The following is a 15,234-nucleotide window of genomic DNA, read 5'->3' as shown; positions in this document are numbered from 1 at the left end:
TATGAGTGTCTTTGGCCTCAAGCTGAGGTTGTGGTCATCGAGTTTACATATCCTTCCTTGATCATATGAACCTGCCTTACACTGAATCAGACCACTGGTCCATCATGTCAGTATTGTCTAACCAGGCTGGCAGTGGGTCTCCAAAGGTCTCAGGAAGGTCTTTCACATCACCTATGACCAGTTCTGTTTTTTAAAAAACTAGAGTTACCAGGGATTGCACCTGAGACTTTCTGCATGCCAAGCAGTCCCACCCCAATGTATTGATATACTATTATGTAGTATTATTTAATGTTACTTAATATTATACTATTATTATGTAGTCCCTTTCAGATTTTTTTTATAAATTCTTCCTTTTGTTTATAATGTGTTATTCTGAGGATGATGTTTTGTGAAGGCCTATGGCCACATACAAAATCTTTTTACTTACTTACTGTTATTATTTAGTAAAACATCAATATACTGGAACTTTACAGAGTAACATGAGCATGGAGTTCATGCTGTAAATTTCAACAGAGTGAAACGGGGAGGGGATCTACAGGTTTAACCTATTTTAGTTTTTATATACTTACCCTGGAACTATTTGCATTATTGGAATGTTTTTCTTGTATACCTACATTTCATTTTCCTTGTATTACCTTTCGGCAATGCATCTGAATTGCTTTCCTTTTGAAAGTAATAACTCTTTATATCAAAATTATGGTGTGCATTTCTACAGAAAGGTACCACTGTACTTCTATGCTTACATCTCACTGAAGTCAATGGCACATAACCAGAGAAAGTTAGTTGCATCTAACTTGCTCCATTAAGTATAACTGTATCTGGATTAGAGCCAACAAGTTTGTGGATGAGTTTTCTCGTCTGGAAACAGTGAAACCACCATTCATATGGTCAGCAGGACAGCAGGTTATTATGTCTCAAGTAAGTCAAGTGATCAAGGAGGGAAGGCGGCATGTTGTAGCCCAATCTCATCAGATCTCAGAAGCTAAGCAGTTCAGTAGTTGTAAGGGAGACCAGCAAGGAACACTCTGAAGAAGGCAATGGCAATCCATTTCTGCTTCTCACTGGCCTTAAAAGCCCCTTGCTGGGGTTGCCATAAGTCAGCTGCGACTTGATGGCGCTTTACACAAGTGCAAGTCAAGTGATCAAACTCCACTAAATTCTATAAGAATTAATAAGCATGCTAAGATTACAACTGGAGCGGGGCAGGGGAGCATAGAGCAGAAAATGAAGTGAAAAGTTTCCCAAATACTCGATTACTTGAACTTCCTTTGCAAGAAAAAAAAATTCAACACAGCTTCCTTGCAGTTTTGTGATAAATTACATGTAATTAGGGAACGTGGACTTTTCTTTACACAGTTGCCAGGCTCAGACAACAGCAATTAAATAATCTGAGGTATTTTGATTTAGAGAGTTTTCAGTAAGTGTTAATAAGTTTGTAAGTACACACTGCTTCCTGGAAGTTCTACAAAATGACTACACTTGTTCAACTTTTTCAGTTAAATGTGACAATTGTAAGCCCTTGGTCCGTAGAATCCTCAAAAGCAACAACCCAGGCAGGTGGTCCTAAGGCAAGTTGACTTTATTGGAAATCATGCAGGTAAACAGGGCTTGCATATAACTAAGCCAGGAATGGCTGGCTGGTTCAATTCAGTAATATATATTGGCATAGCAGATAGTGTAGGTTGGCATGGCAACCCCTTCTCCCACGGGAGAAGAGCCTGAAGGAATGTCCGAGATAAAATGTCCGTTAGATCAACAATCCTTGGCTGAGACGAGCAAAGCAAAGCAGCTGTGAGAAGCTGCGAGAAATTCAAAACAACCCAGAGAGTCGAGAAGCGTCGAGAACAGGCCCGCTCCTGACAACGTTGTTTCAACAGAAGGTGATACTTTTTTTTTTTACTGTATTTCATGTCTCATTTTTTTAACACTTTTTTTATATTGTTCATGCGAGGTTTATTGTTGTATAGTCTTTACTGGTCAGATTGACTGTACCAATAAATATTATTATTGTATTTCATACCACAACTCATTACTTACCTTTATAAGAAAATATAGAAAATAAAAATGGCATGATTTGATTCACTGCAAATATGGTACACAGAACTAAAATCACAATAAACTCATTATTGTTTATTACAATATAGTCTAAATGGCAGTTACTATTTTGATTAGGAATAGAGGCCTTTGATTTAATGCAAAAATTCAGGATCCATTTAAGAAGCTGAAGATGCGTAAAAAGAAAAAAAAAGGTGGGGGGAGAAGAAGACCGGGACACCGCAAGCGTGATTGCTAGAGATTATTTCACATAGAATGCATTCAGCTGTGTGGTTCTTCAGGATGGGCAAAGAGCAGAAATATGCAAAGCAGTCACAATCAATCTCTCCTTAATTCTGCTCATGTTCCAGGTGTATTACTGACTTGGTAAAAATGCAGATGTAAAACATCTTGTGTTGAGCTTTAGACCTCATTGATTTCTTTCTGATTTCAGGAGGAGATAGTACAAAATATTTGTAACTGCTTGTTGAATATTTAGTTGTTTTTTAAATGTAGGCAAGATATTTCTGTAATCTGTTTTTCAAACCTACTCTTCCTTCTTGATCAGATGAGCAATATTTCAGAGGGAAGCCAGGAATCCTGCCCTGGATTTCCCATTCCCCACAGCCACTCAACATATCTTCAGAAGATGTCCTCTTGCATTACCTTCTTATCATATGGAGTCAATAGTCTTAGTGTCTTTCTTTTTCCATAAAAGGTAGTGAAAGCCTCGATTCATTCTGGCTTTTTCCAATTTGATCTTCCTATCCTCTGGGTATAATATCCAATCTGTTAATGATACTAAAGAAGCCACCTGATAGTATAGTTTAACATTTGGTAACGCCAATCCACCTCTTTTTTTCCCCCATCCTGCAATACGCTAAATCTGATTCTTGGTTTCTTCCCTTTCCATATTAATTTATCTTTTGTTGCCACTTTCTGATGGTAGATGTCTTGATGCAAATTGGCAGTGTCTGAAATAGAAAGTTTATTTTAGGCAGTACGTTCATCTTAATGGTTGCAATCCGACCAAGCCACAATATTTACAACCTATTCCATTTTTCCAAATCCTGTTCCCAGACCATATTAACAAAATTAAATAGAAATATTGCAGGAAGTCATGAATTCATCAGGTCACCATAAGTCAGAAATGACTTGATGATACACACACACACACACACAAAACTGATGTCTGTTTTTGCCTCAGTTGCATATAAATGGTGTAAAAGAAACAAATGAAAACATAAAATTTGCTCAAGAAAATAGGTGGAATGAAAAGTAAAAGAAATGACAGAACATATATTCATAAATCCCTAGTGATTTCATACCACATCTTAATGAATCTGACATGCTCTTTTGACTAGTGATGTACTAGGGTCAGGTTATTGAATTCCATCAGCTTAGTAGGATAATGTACACCAGGGGTCCCTGACCTTTTTGAGACCATGGATGGTCTAGCCACAGCAAAGAAGCTGTTATTTATCACAACAGAAACATGAAACACGTTGTCTTAACTTCCCTGACTGTGCCCAAATAAAGCTTCATTATTATTTCTAAAATTTAGAAACGATTTCTTAAGATTTCTGTAAATCCAGCACTGACAGGATGCATCACTAAATGAGGACTGAAATGGCGTGAATTCAATAAGGCTTAAGGTCTCTTTTTACTTTTCATGTCAAAGAAACCAACAGAAAAATAAAAGTTAGTGACTATTCATTCAATTACAGCAGTATCTGTTTCACTGTGACATCCAGTGTGAGAAAATGTATTAATACGAAAATAAAAGGTTGCTTAGTAAAAGCCAATAAAGCACATGTGCATTGCCTTTCAACTGAAGATGGAGAAAAGAGGGGGAGGAGAGCCTGATAGTTATTTTGAAGGGGGGAAAGTTAACGACAAGCTGATTCCATTGGGATTCTTTTGAAAACTAATAACAGAGATTTAAATGAATGCAATAGGGTTTTTTTCAGTGAACATATAAGATTGGATCCTACCAATTTTTACAGCTACTTTCAGAGCCTTGGGTTGTTTTGCATGTCACATTTTTGCTTGTTCTATTGTCATGTAACCAAGTTTGTTTGTTTTTACATTCTGCAACTGTGTGGCTCCATCCCAGGGCTAGTTTGGGCTCTGTATTTTTCCTGCTTTTTCCCAAGTGCTTATATGGTGATCCTTCCATTTAAAGTGTCAGTGAATTGGCATGACTTTCAGTGCACAATCTTTTTTCTGAATTTGTTTTCTCTGAAAATCCACACCCCCTGATGTGGACCGCCAGAATCCAGCCCTCACAGCACCCTACATGTTCCTTCCCCTCCCCCTCTCCTCACCCTACATTGTTCGCAGCAATTTTTTTAATTACAAGAAGCACTGGTGACACTTTGTTAATGCAAGCGGGGTGGCCACAAAAAATGGTTTTTTCCCCCAAATGAAGCAATTTTAGCCCCAACAGCAAGCACTGAGATTTTCATCAATGGTCCTAAAGCTTCAGCCAACAAGCAAATGATGCCCCATGGCAAATCATCTCCCTCCTGTCTTACCTGTGTTTTCAACATATAAAACTACTGGGTTTTTTTCTTCCCATGAAATGAGCCATACTGCATGCATTTGCACTTTAATCTGCCCCAGCTCTCTCCCTGCTTCCTCCTGGGTACTGAGGGCACAAGCCTGCACTAAATTGACAGGAGGTTGGGCAACTGGGTGTGAATTGGGGTGCTGCCTTTGCTGTTCAGATTCCTTTCCCCAAAGAGTCCTCCCCACTCCCTGCAGAATCTTTCCATTGGACCCAGGAATGCTGGCCAGCCACCTACGCAAACAAAAAAAAGGGGGGGAGCTTTTTGATGCCACCAACTACGACATCAGTGACGCTGTCGGTAATGTTTTCTTCAACAGGTTGACTGCTCAACAGGAAAGCCCCGAATCCACTTCATCGTCAATTTTGTGAGAAACAGGGAGGGGCAGAGCTTTCGTAACCAAGCCAATCTTCATCACTGCAGATCGGCCACCACAAAATAAGGACTAATGGCAGCATGCATAATAGCCCCTTGCTCCTATCCAAAAAAAATACCACCAGAAGAGGGCTCTACACTTAGTTCATCAGTACTATGATCCAACCATAAATTACTTTCATCTGGGTGTTTATTCTATGATAATCTTTTGAAATAAATATTGCTGTTCAGATTACTGTAAGACTATAATGTGAATTGTCTTTTACAGTAGATTTTAAATTTAAAACACATGTGGGTCTGTAAAATAATGTTTATTTTCTATTTCAGCATTATCCTCTTCATCTAGAGAGAAATTATACATTGTTTTCTGAGACCTTCTTTAATATAACGATTAAGAGTAAGAGCAAAGTGCTCAGTTTAAATCTTACATCAGAAATTAAATCACAAAGCAGTCTGAGATAGTACACTGTTTTCTCAGCCTCTGACTTCATTTCCCAATGTCTGCTTAACAGTGACCTTCTTTACAGGGCTCTTGTAAAGATTTCTCAGATAATGAATGTGATATATGTGCCACTCCTGGTCCTCTATACAACAGTGCTTTTCTGAAGGCTTAAGGGCACTTGTGTTTTCTTAACCTCCTTTAACTTCAACCTCCACCCACCCCCAGGTTTTGTTCTCGGGGTCAGCAGACCCTCACGAACAACATAAAGGACTAGCATGGGGGTGGCAAACTAGGAAGGGGGGGGGTCAACAGAAATTACCACATAAGTTGTTAAAAACATAAGACAACTTATGTTTTTAGAATGTGTGGTTAGACACAAGGCTGCCAAGAATCACCAGAAGACCCCAGACATATATTCCTTCTGGGAACATCCTTCTCACAACACCCAGACCCAACCTAAATACCATATAAAAACATATCACCTTACTAGGCCCCATGAGCTCCCATGAACACTGGAAGTATGCCCCTCTAGTCTTTTTCTTCTTGGATATCCTTATTGTATATAGGTCTCTATATTATTTCCGAACCCTCAAGTGTTCAGAATTTTTTTAAGTAATGTAGCAAGGACATCAGAAGAGAAGTTTATATGTGCCAACTTGGTTGTCTGAGAATGCAAAGGAAAGAGAGGCATTTCCTCTTAGTGTGTTCCTAAAAAATTAGAGCATCCTTCATGTATTTGTGTGGCCCTGATATATTTTACATCAAGGGCTTGTTTTTAATACAAACTCTAGATACAATTGTCGCATTTTAATTTTTCTTGCTGAACAATGAAATCCACAACCCCTCTTCCAAGTTTAAGTCCTTGAAACATTCCCTAGAGAAACTTTAGATAATTAATTTTTCCCCTGAGGAGTTCCAGCTTACTAAAATCTAGAACACTGCCTATGCTGTTTGAATTTAAGAAAATGCCAGTAGCTAGCTATGTGACATAATTTTAAAAGGTACACTTTGGAAAAACTAAATTACAAATTAATGTTGTATAAAACACTGATGTACATAAAGAACCACATCACTGCAAGGCTACGGAAGAATGGTTCTGCTCATTTCTTGGATGTAAGTTTCAATTAGTAAAATGCAGGACTCATTTCCAAATATTGTTACTTTTGAACTGGGTATTAATAAGGTACTATTTGACAGATGCTGTTGATAAACAATGAGAAGACTATTTTCCTGCAATTTACAGATTTTTCAACATAGATTCCTGATCTGAATTGGAATGTTTTTGGGGAAATGTCTCAGTTTCGTGCTTTCAAATCTGAAGTTCCTGAAAATATTCACAAAGCATTCAGCCTTCAGCTCATCTCATCAGAACAGAATTTAGTATTCCAGTTTGTAGTATCAAGTACCTATGCAAATATTACAGACGTATTAGAAAAATAGTGTTTTATTCCTCAAAGTGATCTGTTATCCCTGTCATATCTTTTGTGATAATAATATATTTAGTAATGGTGGCATGGATTGGGGCCTTAGAATAACTCAGGAGAAAGCCAAGAGGAGCAGATTTACAGCACTCAGCAGCTGCGTGTATATTCTTTAATCCTGTCAGATTTTATGACTTCTAGTTCTGCTTTCACTCAGACCTGGATATCCCAGGCTAGCCCGATCTCATCAGATCTCGGAATCTAAGCAGGGTCAGTCCTGGTCAGTATTTGGATAGGAGACCACCAAAGAATACAAGGGTTGCTACACAGAGGCAGGCAATGGGAAACCACCTCTGAACATGTCTTTGCCTTGAAAACCCTGTGGGGTCACCATAAGCTGACTGCAACTTGACAGGGGGGAAAAAGTCCTGCTTTCTCATAGAGGACTGGGTCTGTGCTTAGAGACTCCTGGTGAAGGGACTCCTGGTGAAGGGAACTTTGACACTTGAAACCTTATACCCCACAAATCTTGTTGGTTTCTATGGTGCTACTGGACTCGAATCTAGCTGTTCTACTGCAGACCAACATGGCTGCTCTCTGTAACTAGTTCATTCTAATAAGAAAAGAAGATGGCTAAAGCATTCTGTCTCTGCTCTTAAGGATTCAAAGGGATGCTGCATAGGACTAACTTGTGTTCTCTACTACAGCCAGTGAAAGACTGATTTTATTAAAGGAGGATTTCATTCCCATAATAGCTAAAACAGCAAAGGCAAGAATAATGAACAGCAGGAAGACATATTTTCTTAGATTTTAACTACTTTGTTAATCATTTTTTTTGTACAGACGCTCACCACTAATTATAAATATGCCTTAGAAGCCTTTTAAATAAATAAATATCATGCTGTGTTTTAAAGGTCTCAACAGGATTAAGAGGATTTCTTGAAATGCGGACAGCCAGGGGATTTCATCTGCACTGTAGTGAAAGTCAATCTTGGCACTGGTCTTCTCACTTTAGTGGTGGTGATAGTTTTAACCATCTTTATTGGAACCATGATCCCTGCTAAAATGAATGCTAACAAGAGTATGACTTGTACTGCCCATCTGTCAAGTCTGAAAACCAGTCCTTAAGAAATATCTTTGTTGTGGTACCCCTTGACATTTTCATGAGAGATGGATGAAAAGGGGGAGAAAGCACCAGCAAAACAAAGACACGTGGCAAACATATTAAGATTGGCCTCTGCCAATTGTGCTTAGGAAAAAAATGCTTTTACTTCTGTATGAGATTCACAGATGTTTATGACTTGAGCAGCATTAAAGCAGTTGATGACAAGAATTTAAATAGGAATCATACATTACAAAGAAAAATCCACAGGAATAACAGGGAATAATGCTTATTTCAAAGAATTCAGATGGAAAGTGGTGATGCCATCCCACCATGGCATATAATTAAATGCTCCTTGTGCTACAGTGTAACACACAGCTCTTAATATTTTTCCTCTGAAGCACTAGCATTTGTTTATAGGGAACATTAATTTCAGAAAATTAACCTCAGTTATATTTGAAGTAAGCATTTCTTTGCAGCTCTTTCCATGTACCATTGCAGTTCTAATAAAATCAATACTCTAAAAGTCAGGCAAAAAAAAAATTCAGAGGAAAAATCACTTGCTGGAGCCAGCATTCTATTAGGCAGTAATTCATTGAGTGAATCTGTTGCTTTTATATACCATTAAGGTACTGTAGCATCAAACTGAGCAGTATTTTTAATTATGATGTTGAACTCCAGCAGATCTGCAGCATACAAGACAGCCAGGACATTAACTATTTTTGAAAATGAGTCCTACAATCCTACAACCTTGGGGGAAAAAATCAATACCATTCATTTATTTACTTTCTTTATACTTTCTCCCCAATGGGGAACCAAAGTGGCTTACATTGTTCTCCTCTCCTCTATTTTATCTTCACAAAAACCCTGTGAGGTAGGTTAGGCAACTAGCCTAACATCACCAGGAAGGTTCAATGGCACAGTGGAAATTCAAAGCCAGGTCTACCAGATTCTAGGTCAACACTAACCATGCCATCCTGGCTACTGTGGGTTCAATTCTAATATCAGTTTTCTGACCACTTCAGCGCGGTAACACTATGGTTTTTCACCTTTACTGTGGTTATTCAGCTCTCTAGACAGCAGCAAGTTACATTACATCTACATTCAGCTCACCCACATCTAGGGCTGATGAGGTATCAGCATTTCAGGCTCTAAGATTCACAAGGGCCTGTTGATGTCATGAGGTGGGGTTTGGTGGTGACAGATTGAATAGCGGTATTAATGGCAATGACATATAGGTTAAATTATAATTTGTGGCTCTGGATGATTTAATACAAGTCCAAGACGGTATTCTCATGGTCACTTCATAAATATATATCACTGCAGCAACTCCACAATTTGAAGAGGAACAAACACTCTCAACATTATTAGAGAAATCCTTACAAAAGCCCTGACCTGAAATCCAATCTCATTGCCATTTTTCAAATAGAGGCTTGAACCAACTAAAAATGATACAGAGAACAGTGTGGGTTCTCAGCCCCAGCACAGTTACTGATGCTCAGAAGGATCCTTGTGCTGCACCTATGATAATAAGGCAAATAGCCCACTCTATACCCGCACAATCTGGGGTTCTTTGTAAAGAGGCTACAGCATGTGTGGAGCTTTAGACAGCTGAGCCAGAAACACAAAGACAGCATTCAAACCCAGAGGCTCAGGTGTGGTCTTAAGTCTTGGTCAGGCTATCACATTTATTGGTTTTCCAGATGAATGCATAATACAGCAGGCTGTGTTGGTGGCACAATTCACACAAGGGAAAAGATACTGATGTGCAATTGCAAAAGACACTCCTTTTTAAAATTTGCAGCACCCTGAAGCTCTGGTTTGGTACAAAAGAACTGAACTTGGAGCAGTACCAGAGACATCAACTCGAAAGAGCAGTGGAGCTAAGTTTACAGTGATCGCTTAAAACCCAAAAGGATCTTATCAAGTCATCACCTGCTCACTTCTCTCTGCATCATACCAGGGAAAGGCAGTCTGCAACACACTAACAAGGAGGGGGGGAAAACCAGTACTAGCACTCCAATTAATTTAAATATGTTACTGTTGGAAGTTTGTCCTGACTACTCTTTCAGTTCTGCCAGCATTTACTGTCAAAGAAGAAACACGTGCAAGTCTTACTGTGGTCATTCAGAGTGGATTACATTTGTCCTTAGTTCTTTTTACCAGAAAGGTACAATGCAACACCATGTATGCATGCTGTGTGCCAGCACTACTGCCCCTCCATATGTTGGCTGTATATGGATGGAAAATATAATAGACTGAAGCTGACTGCCTTCCACAACCACTTCTACTGGGGAAAGGAAAGAGGTGTTGGCCCAGCACTATTTGTTTATCCAGATATAGATTCTGCCTCTAATTCCCTGGCAGTTGGCTAACATGGAAGGTAGCTAGATACACAAGTTGCATCCTCCTCAATACATCAGTGGAGTCTTGACCATGACTGATGGGGGAAGTTCTACCTGTATTTAAAAAATAAAATAAAGAGTACATAAATATACACGTGTTAAGTTTTGTTTACGTTGTAAACTGGCGCGCAACACATTTTCTCTGTTAACATTTGCAGACTTTTAACATATATTTGTGGTAATTACCTCAGCCTTGAAGGGAGAGATGATAAATGTTTATGAAGATACTTTGGCATTAACAAGTTGCTCACACACATGCACACACGCAGAGCCTTAATTTTAGATGCAGTTATATAGTCATTACAAAAATATTGGAAGACTGACACCCTTACTATTCATATATTAGAGGCAAACAGAGTGAAAGAGTCTAATGCCTCTTCTTAATTGGTTCAGCAATTCAACCAGTGGTATAGAAGAAATAATGAAGAGCATTCTATGAGCCTCTGGGAGAATAATTCCTGGTATAATTATTTTAAAACAAACTACTACTATTAAAAACCTCAAATTTAGAAAAGTTCGATTTTATTGTTGTTAACAGTGCCATTTCTAACCTATTTGTATCTTGTCTGGAAAAAAACAATTCATTTGTATCAGGCCAAATAGAAAAGTAATTGCAGCAATTTGTGTATCTTTGAGCTTCAAAAACATGATGGGGAGAATGTAAAGCCAAGAAACTAATTAACTTATAACAGCCTCTTTCTCAAATCTCTTGAAATGTGACCACTTTAACATTAAATACTACTTTGAAGCCATGGTTTCCAAGTACTACAGTAGCCTTAAAAAAAACACCCAGTTTTTATCAGAAATGAACCCATAATTTGTGATGACCAAGAATCCAGGCAAAGTAGCATATAATTACATCCTGCAAGATGTTAATTTTTTATGCCCTGGGAGACACTATTAAACCACTGCCCACAGAACACCTTAAAATACGAGTGATTTATATACACAGATGCAGCGTAACAGTTTAGGCTTCTCTTATGCTGCCACTAAATTATATTCAACATTATTTAAAAGCCAAAACACCTTAGTTGGTCTTTAGTACACATACAGCTTAAAGCACACACAGGAGAGGCTAAAGAAGACATTCAGATGGAGTTGGATACAGCCCCTCCACCCACCTTGCTGGAGAAATTAATGTTACAGGTTAGCACTTCAAACCTAAAGACAATTTCCTGAGAACAGCAGCATTGAGTAGACTTGAATAGGATTCTGAGTAGACCTCTTTAGGATGGCATTGTAGATATATGCAGTACAGAACAGAAAAAGTTTTTTTCAAAGTACTGCATCTTCATGGTTTGTGGAATGACTAGGGGAAAAACAGGGACACCAATTACTGATTGTACACGAATACAGCTTCTTCAGAGGCATAGTCTATCTATCAAGAAAGATTAAAATAAAAAATGAATACTAAATTTGAGGGGGGGGGGTTCCCCTTAAGTGAAAATAAAACCATTCAAGGAGGACAAGAGTTTACAGTTATTCTGAATAAAGTGCTACTAAGCAGGAGATGCAATTCTCCCATAGTCCATGGCGGGATTTTAGAAGAGCTGGAAAGATTCTCCATATATTCCTTTTGTTTTCATGCATTCAGTCATTCTTAACACTGTTATTCAAGCTGTAATTGTTACAGAGGCAACCGAACAAGAATACTGTGATGCTTGTCTCGGTCTGCAGGGAGATTAAACAATGATTCTGAATGACATTACTGGTCTCCAGGGTTGCCAGGTTTTAGAAACAACAGGATTTCTGGGTCCATGGTTCTTGTTCTATGCCACTGGTCTGCAGAACTGGCATGAGAAACAAATATTTTCTGTGGAATACTGCAATACTAGGCATTTTTTAAAAATGGAATTTCGATGGAAAATTCAGTATAACTTCAGTCCATTTCTTCTTTAAACAGATGTTTCTTATAAGCCTCAATCCACATCTATATGCCATCATGTCTAACCTTTTATTTATTTATGTTATTTATAGTCTGCCTTTCTCACAGACTCAGGGAACTTAGCTGTGCCTTTACTGATTTTTTGACACATGCACACTGGGGGTTTATTAACTATTCAGCTATTAAGTATTCAGCTAGTGAAACAAAAAACCATTTTGTTAACATTAATATCATGGCAATGAGTTAATCTCCATTAATATTAGTTAATATTCACATTTCATCATTATTCTAGAACCTGGCTGTCTGGCTTATAGTCTATGGAGGTCAAAGGGATGGAAAAAGAAATAATGTAACTGACATGCAAGCTCCCCTTACGTGGAGAGAAAAACTAGGAGGAGGAAGGGGAAGAAGAGGAGGAGGAAGAGAAAGAAGAGGAAGAGGAAGAAAAATAAAAGTTGGTTTTCATATACCGACTTTCTCTACCAAGGCAGAATCAAACCAGTTTACAATCCCTTCCCTTCCCCTCCCCACAAGAGACACCCTGTAAGGTAGGTGGGGCTGAGAAAGCTCTAAGAGAGCTGTGACTAGCCTAAGGTCACCCAGCTGGTTTCATGTGGAGGAGTGGGGAAACCAACCCAGTTCACCAGATTAGCCTCTGCCACTCATGTGGAGGAGTGGGGAATCAAACCCGGTTCTCCAGATCAGAGTCCACTGCTCCAAACCATTGATCTTAACCACTACACCATGCTGGCTCTCAATATGGTAATGAGAAATATGGTAAATATGGTAATGGTAAATTAATAAATAAAAATGAATGATATAATAATGAACATGAATAAAGTTTGACTGCACCTCATAAAAGACTCCCTCAATTTTTCTGAACCTTCCATATCCTAACCATTCCAACATTTTAACTGCAAAGGATGATGACAGCTCCATCCTAAGAAAATGACATCAGTTCATCACTGATCCTCATGCAGAGCTGGCACCATTAGCCTATGCCCACTTTGCAGAAGAGAAACAAACACACACACGCACACACACACACACACACACAACCAAGGGAAGGTGTAGAGTCTAACAATTGCACTAGAGTTCATTTCAACCCCAATCCCTCCAATCACAGTATGCCAATGATACTCCCTATATCAGGAAGACAGGAAAGTAGCCAATCAGTGCATGCTGATGTTGTCTCAATTCCCTGACATTAGACACCACCACCTTATACAGAACACAACATAGGAGGGAACACAAACCCTCCACTATAGGCTGGTGTGATGGGTAGAAGCCCTGGCATGGACAGGAATACCCCAGAAGCCCTGGCATTAATACTAGCCATACAGACCATGATATGATATGAGAACCCAGCTAAGACAAGTGAGTTGGCAACTCCAGCAGCTTGATGCATGCTGGTCCCTGAAGCTGTTAGCTGTGTTGCAGTGTCAGCAGGTGGTTGGCACTGCACAGTGAAAGGAGTCCACTCTGGCCTTTACTCCTGTTGAATGGCTCTGCAAAGAGCCAAAAGGGGCACCAAGTACTAATGAGTAATATTCATGGGCAGCAGCTACAGAAAGTGGGCTTTACATGGACATGCAGTCCCTTCCCCATGCCTTACCCTATTAATGGGACATAGCGTACTCACTGAGCCAATACTCAGGTAAGCCCCCCCCCCCCATTACTTACCTGTGTGGGGTGCACTATCCTTGCATTCCCAGTTGGGGGAGTGAATGATCCAGTGCCATATTTGTGTCCTGAGGTGAGGTACCTTTAATTATTCTGAATAGCACCATGTTAGACATATGCCACAGCATTTGTTCTTTCCCTTGGGTGTTGCTGAAAATCCCTCCCTTTTTGTGCAAAGTCTCTCTCTCCCCGCCCCCCGCCCCCGCCCCATAGCATCTGTATTATGTGTGACCTGGCTGGGGTTCATACAGTGATTACAAAAGCTGTGTTTGGCTGCAGGACTAGTCAGTAACTGACTACCAAAATTTGGGGGCATGGAGGAAGAGTGGGTGGGGCACTTCTATTTTCATTCTAAACATACCCTATGGGACTTTTAAAAAGATAGGCTAGGGTTATTGCCAGTGTAACATCATAGTCCAAGGGTGTGACTAAGGCTGAGGAGCCTTAGGATGCCAGCTAAGTCCTGTTCTACCCCCTATATGCCTCTGATGTAATCAATTTTTATAACAGTGCCAAAGATATAGCAGCAGGGTACCAGCATGGCTTGGTATGGGTATAAGTACAAGATACACTAGCATAGGGTTAGGTGCCATCCTATGCCACTCCAAAGAAGAAGCTGATAGTTATTTCTATATAGTTCTTTGAGACTGATAATTTCATCTAAAGGTAATTCACTTTTATTTAGGAAAAAGTCCTGGGAGCCTGGAAACACCAGCTCCTGATATTCCTAGTTAATCCCAAATATTTCCGGGATTTTTAGTACCCATTTTTGCACTATCCCAATATATCTTAAAATGTCCATAAGGTATTTTTCTGATATATTTTCAGACTGGGAATATCTGAATGCACATCCCTAGTATCAACTACCTTTCTATGCCTAAATAAACTACACGTAAGAATCTTTAATCTATACTAGCAATGTTTTTGTTAGTCCTTGAGAATGATCACCAATCTTTGTGAACGTTAGAACAGTTTTTGCAGCAAACCATATATCTGAGCACTTATTCAAGTATGGATTTATTTTTCATTTCCTATTTACTGCACGTGTGTGTGTGTGTGTGTGTGTGTGTGTGTGTGTGTGTGTGTGTGTGAAGTGCCTTCAAGTCGCAGTCAACTTATGGCGACCCCTTTTGGGGTTTTCATGGCAAGAGGCTTACAGAGGTGGTTTGCCAGTGCCTTCCTCTGCACAGCAACCCTGGTATTCCCATCCACATACTAAACAGGGCTGACCCTGCTTAGCTTCTGAGATCTGACAAGATCCGCTTAGCTTCTGAGATCTGACGAGATCAGGCTAGCCTGGGCTGAAAAGGAACAATT

The 15,234-nt window shown here is 39.4% G+C and overlaps 1 protein-coding gene across 1 annotated transcript in view; it reads right to left on the bottom strand.

Annotated features, from left to right (window-relative positions):
* Nucleotides 1-15,234, bottom strand: part of SAMD5 (sterile alpha motif domain containing 5) — a 166,028-nt gene that overhangs the window by 133,980 nt on the left and 16,814 nt on the right. The window contains exon 2 of the mRNA XM_056852615.1: nt 4,045-4,053. Within this exon, the coding sequence (XP_056708593.1) occupies nt 4,045-4,053 (9 nt within the window). The remainder of the gene's footprint in view (nt 1-4,044; nt 4,054-15,234) is intronic.

The sequence above is a fragment of the Euleptes europaea genome, chromosome 7 (genome assembly GCF_029931775.1).
Source record: "Euleptes europaea isolate rEulEur1 chromosome 7, rEulEur1.hap1, whole genome shotgun sequence".
Lineage (NCBI taxonomy): Eukaryota > Metazoa > Chordata > Lepidosauria > Squamata > Sphaerodactylidae > Euleptes > Euleptes europaea.
This window is presented reverse-complemented; position numbering and strand designations above follow the sequence as displayed.